The sequence below is a fragment of the Priapulus caudatus genome, unplaced genomic scaffold, assembly GCF_000485595.1.
Source record: "Priapulus caudatus unplaced genomic scaffold, Priapulus_caudatus-5.0.1 Scaffold359, whole genome shotgun sequence".
Classification (NCBI taxonomy): domain Eukaryota; kingdom Metazoa; phylum Priapulida; class Priapulimorpha; order Priapulimorphida; family Priapulidae; genus Priapulus; species Priapulus caudatus.
Window position 1 is genome coordinate 267,878 of NW_014577420.1, and position 5,517 is coordinate 273,394.

The 5,517-nt window shown below is 43.2% G+C and overlaps 1 protein-coding gene across 2 annotated transcripts in view; it reads right to left on the reverse strand.

Moving 5' to 3' along the window:
- Positions 1 to 5,321, reverse strand: part of LOC106809501 (cohesin subunit SA-1-like) — a 19,112-nt gene extending 13,791 nt beyond the window's left edge. Inside the window, exons 1-7 of one of the 2 annotated variants that reach the window (XM_014812589.1) lie at positions 5,114 to 5,321; positions 4,536 to 4,668; positions 4,186 to 4,293; positions 3,460 to 3,633; positions 1,877 to 2,081; positions 993 to 1,144; positions 774 to 847 (exon numbers count right to left, since the gene is read on the reverse strand). In XM_014812589.1, coding sequence (XP_014668075.1) covers positions 774 to 847; positions 993 to 1,144; positions 1,877 to 2,081; positions 3,460 to 3,633; positions 4,186 to 4,293; positions 4,536 to 4,668; positions 5,114 to 5,229 — 962 coding nt within the window. In that variant the 5' untranslated portion in view covers positions 5,230 to 5,321. The remainder of the gene's footprint in view (positions 1 to 773; positions 848 to 992; positions 1,145 to 1,876; positions 2,082 to 3,459; positions 3,634 to 4,185; positions 4,294 to 4,535; positions 4,669 to 5,113) is intronic. The other variant, XM_014812590.1, reaches the window with a different exon arrangement.
- Between the last annotated feature and the right edge of the window lie 196 nt (positions 5,322 to 5,517).

Here is a 5,517-nt window from a genome sequence, read left to right on the forward strand (position 1 = left end):
CCAGGCTGAAAAGTTTGGGTAGGTAGGTGTGCTTTTTTTTAGGGGGGCCTTTTATACAAATTCATGGTGTCTACACGCTTGGGTGTGCTTGTGTGGAGATACCTTTTATGTTGAATGTTTGTTTTGCTTGGTACATATAATCAGGAGTGTATCAAAATTGATACACTCCTGATATAATGTATTGCCTACAGATTTATATAATATGTGAATGTGTAAGGCTAGCCCCAAAACAGTTGTTACTCCTATGGGAGAGATGACAACGTCCTATTACGTTTATTTCGTCTAACTGGTTAACAAATCAAAATATCAAAACCCGTGTGATATGTTTTAGGGCCCGTCTTTATTCATTCACATAATAGAAATGAACAAAACCCGTTGAACCTGAACTGACTTATGGCCATTTCCATTTTTGCCAAAAAGTGGACGTGGCTCGAAAGTAGGTGGACTGGCGTGCTCCAAAATAGGAAGTTCAAACCTCTCCCATAGGAGTAACAACTATATACAATTTGAAACATGTGGGTCAAACGGTTCTCAAGTTATTGTTGACCGTAGCCAAATGTTGATGGACGGACGTACGACACCCCATGGCAATAGCTCATCTTGACGATGTCAAGACGAGCCAAAAATCAACAAGGCAGCCTCGCTTATCATATACCAGGGAAAGCACTGTAAATGCTAAAGCTATGTTTTAATTCATAGAAAGATAATATTACGATTCAACTAAATTTTTTTTACGTCAACTAGGCGTTCAAAATGTGAATAGCACAGCTTACCTATATCTATGCACAAACACAGACTTGAACATGTAGGTCAGCATGTTTCTGATCTCCTCTGTCTGTTCCTCCAACTGTAATGCACCAAACAATTCATGAAATATTGCCGATGATGGTAAATAATGTCATTTTTATACAAAGAAAGTTTGCTCACACTCAGGGACACACACGCACACGCACACGCACACACACATATAAATCACAAAACATTTCCCCTACCTCCTTTCTCTTCTGCATGAGTAGCTCAAGACGTTCTGTTGCTCGCTTTGATTGGTTCTTCTGTCTCTCTGCCTCGTACTGCCGCTGTGTGAAGTCCTTGTTCACACTGAGGTTTAGGGCAACATCGACCAACGCTGTCATCAGCTTCATCACTAAAATTAACATAATCCCACGGGTTAAACTTACACCAAAACAGAAAAAAAAATACTGCCTACATCTTAACAATGTACTTTTTTCACTCTGCCGCATACAGGAGTTACGACTGACCTGCATGCTAACATGACATTCTTCTGATTAAGTACCCACAGTACTGGCAGACTGGGAAATTACGCAGAGACGCAGTACTATGCTATTATGAACAAATAAAATGAGAAAGACTTAGAGAACACCCGAGCTACACTGACACAACCACACGTCGCACATTACTAACAACTCGCCAACAAGTACCCCACCTCTCTTGGCTGTACAGGAGAGCTCCCTACAGTCAGCTGCATCACCTGATGCAGGCACCTATCACCTATTGTGACCAAGACTCGGAACACCAAGCTACGCTGACACAACCACACGTCGCATATTACTAACAACACGGCAACAACATTACTAACAACTCACCAACAACATTACTAACAACTCACCAACAACATTACTAACAACTCACCAACAACATTACTAACAACTCACCAACAACATTACTAACAACTCACCAACAACATTACTAACAATTCGGCAACAAGCAGCCCACCTCTCATGGCTATACAGGAGATCTCCCTACAGTCATGTGCATCTCATGATGCAGTCACCTATTACCACTAAGACTCGTCCATGCGCTCGCACCTACTGGACCACACCAACTAAGACACGCTCGTTCACACGCTTACACCTACCGGCTAGAGTGCTCGTGTGACGGAACGCTCGCACCTGCGAGTCGGACAGGCCTGTCAGCAGCGAGATGACGTTGTCCATCAGGTACTGGTCGTAGATGATGCTGTACTGACACTGGCGCACGAGCACGGCCACAAACTCGCAGTAGTTGTTACGGAACTTCTTCCACTGCGGGCCGCCCATGATGAGCGGGTAATCGCCGCTGTCCTGTAAGCAGCGAGAGTTTCGTTGGGCGAACATGCGACTTCATACCCCATGTCCACCATTAAAGAACTACCATGATGAGCTACAAACAAATGCTAGGTGAAAACTGGTGCAAACAAGTGCCGCAGAGCGACAGCGCTCAACTGACGTGTACTGTAGCCGGGTATTCTTCTGATAAACTCACTGGCAACCGAATCAAGTGCGCCCTCCCGCCACCGCGTTGATAGGCTTTGCTATACCGGTAGTACAGTAATAAAGATATAGCTGTGTAACTTTAATGACTTTGCTATATTAACGTTATCATGGATATGCGTCGAGCGCGAGCGTAGTCGTGGTGGTGGGAGAGTGGGGAGAGGGGCGGGTTGAGGAGGCTCTAATAGCAAAAGCAGTTCAGTCCTTTGTTAACAGTCAACAAATCCATGTTTAACCCTCCTCTTGGGGGTCAAAAGGTTATCACACTTACTCTTCGCACGTCAGCGGAAAGTAGATTTCACGGTCCTTTCAATAAAGTGATAAAATGGTAAGTCAGCGCTGAAACAAAAAAGTTTTGCACTCGATCCGTTAGACCATGTCCTCAGAAAATGTCTGATATCGACCTTTTCCCCACTGCCCTTTGACCTGCGACCTCCAATTTTGCGCTGGTGATGTGTTTCCTCCCCATCACACTATACATCGAATATTAAGAGCGTAGGTCGAGCCGTTGAGATTTGTGCAGCAATTCCGTATTTCCTCCTATACCTTAAGATAAGGGGGAAATATTCCGCCTCCATTGACACATCTTGACCTTTGACCATTGACCCCCAAATTCGACATCCAGAGTCCTTTTCGCAAATCCCCCCCCCCCAACGTCCCGAATATCAAGATCGTACGTCGCGCGGTTAAGATTTGTGCCGTCACTGTTGACGCACAGACGGACGGACGGACATTCATGTGATTCTACAAGCTGCATCTGACTTCGTCAGCTGAGCTAAAAATGATAAAGTAAGATGGATAAGAATGTCTAATAAATGCACCACCACTATTTCTCCTATCTACATCATCACACACAGCACCTCTCATGTTTCTCCCTCCTACATCCTACACCAAGCAACTCCTATCGACACCTATCACTTCTGTTACTTCAACACGCATGCACGCACACACGCACGCACGCACGCACGCACGCACACACGCACACAGGCAGGCACGCACGCAGGTACGCACACATCCAGCACCTGTTTCTTTTACCTATACCACCTCTATTTCTCCCACACAAACTCACCTGCTCTATTTCTCCCATCCAAACTCACCAGCTCTATTTCTCCTACAAACACACACACACCACCTCTTCGTCAACCAGTCAACACCGACGACCTCTACTTCTCCCACTCATCAAACATACCTCGTCAAACTCTTCCGTCATTCTGCGGATGATCTGCGCATGCTGCAGTTGCTCCTGCATCTCGGACGTTATGAAGCCTTTGCAGCCGGACGATCGTATGAAGAACTGCATGAGCTCGAGCAGCGCCGGATCCCTGTCCTGCTTGTATCGCTCGATCCAGTCGTCAATCACTGACTGTTAAAACGCAGAATACGGCTACGTAATGTCACGCTAGAATACTGTATACGCTGTATATTTCGCGGTAGTTTAATTTTCGCGAACGCGTCCCCAACCGCAAAAATAACAACACGCGAATAATTCATAATTCACCAACCGCGAAATTAACCACGCTCGAAATTGTCTGAATTCGCGAAAATATCTGTACACGGAAAATATGGCGTATATAGTAGTATATCACGCTAGTATAACTGACATTTTGTGTTGTTTATATATATGACCTTGCCACCTGAATTCATATTGGTTCCTCCAATTCTCACAACTGGTCGCTAATGAAAGCTCAATTAAAAATGCATTCATTAATGCATTTATCACCAGCATTTATCAGCAGTTGTTAACAATTCAGACCAGAACAGCCTAACCCGGTGTAACAAATTTATGGGTCTGTACCATGCATTTCTGCACCCATGTTATGCCATACGCATGCTCGGTTGATCACTCAAGTTACACCATATGGTACATGCATTTTTTTGCTAAACTCATGTGTGAAGTTACAATATCCAACTGTACCCGCAATGCACTTCTTCCGCCCTTGACTATATCGAAAAGACTTGCTCCATCTTCAACAGGTGCTTGCCTTCCTCTCCCTTTGCCACAGCGACGAGGTTTCTTCTGAGGCTAAAAACAAGATGTACACCAAATTAGTACAAACACCAACTCAGATGTAATAAAATTAATTTAATAACATTATTTATTATTTATTTTATTTAAAATTATTTTTTATATGATCAGGTGGGTAACGGCTATGAGTTTTCATTGGTGACTAACATATAACATATTTGGCCGAAGTCTTGGCGCAAACCATAAAACGTGCCCAGGGATCTCGGTAGATATTAGATTACTATTATTCTCCCACATACTGGAGGTACTATAGGATCTTCTTCCACCTCCTGCTTTCCTTGGCCCTTCTTTCTTTTACCACGTCCCTTGCCTACAGTTTGCTCTGTGGTACCATCATCGTCCATGTTCTCTGGCTCTTCCTCCATTTCTTGTCTAGAAAAATACACAAGTTTAGACAACTGGTGAGCAGAAATTTAATACACTTGAGGAATTTGTTGCAAACAATCTACAATATTATGTGTGAATGTTATTTATATAATTTCACAGTTATATAGCTATCATCCTTGATTATCACATCTTTTTGTGATTATTGGCATAGTCATTTAAGTAAAAATATTAACAGACATATGTCATAACCTGTACTAAACCAAAAATGTCATCAATGGAATAAATATGTAAGTCAATAGAAATAAAATGTAAGTTAACAGATTTTCCCATTTACATGAATAAAATAGCATTGTGCCTCTAGCATAGACATTTCAAAAGTACATATGTACACTTTATCTTACATGGTAAATAATGTATTAACAATTTTATTATTAGAAACATGCAAATTGCACGAAAACGAATAATATAGTTAAAATAAATGATAACGCACTGTTCACTAGCAGCTTGTTCTTCAGGCTCTTCCATTGGGATGTCGGATGGATTTGACACATCTAATCCGTAATTTGGAGGTGGGACTTGAGCCCTTGTAGATCGTAGGGCAGGCATACCAGAGTGGATGCTCCACTCCTACATGTACTTACTAGGCCTCAAACCTTAAACATAACATCATTTAGTACTGACAGTGACATCACTGTTTCCCCTGGCCAAAAGGGTCAGCGAGGTGGAAATTTTTTTTGGGTGTTTGCCAGCGTTCGAAATTGGTGCCGACCCGGAGGCCCAAGGCCACCAAATTTTTGCTTCGGCCACCATCTCTACGAAACTGCCGGTCCCCCTGCCCGGCACCTTTTCCCCTCATATTACGCTGAAATACTACGGTTATCGCAACGGCTGTTC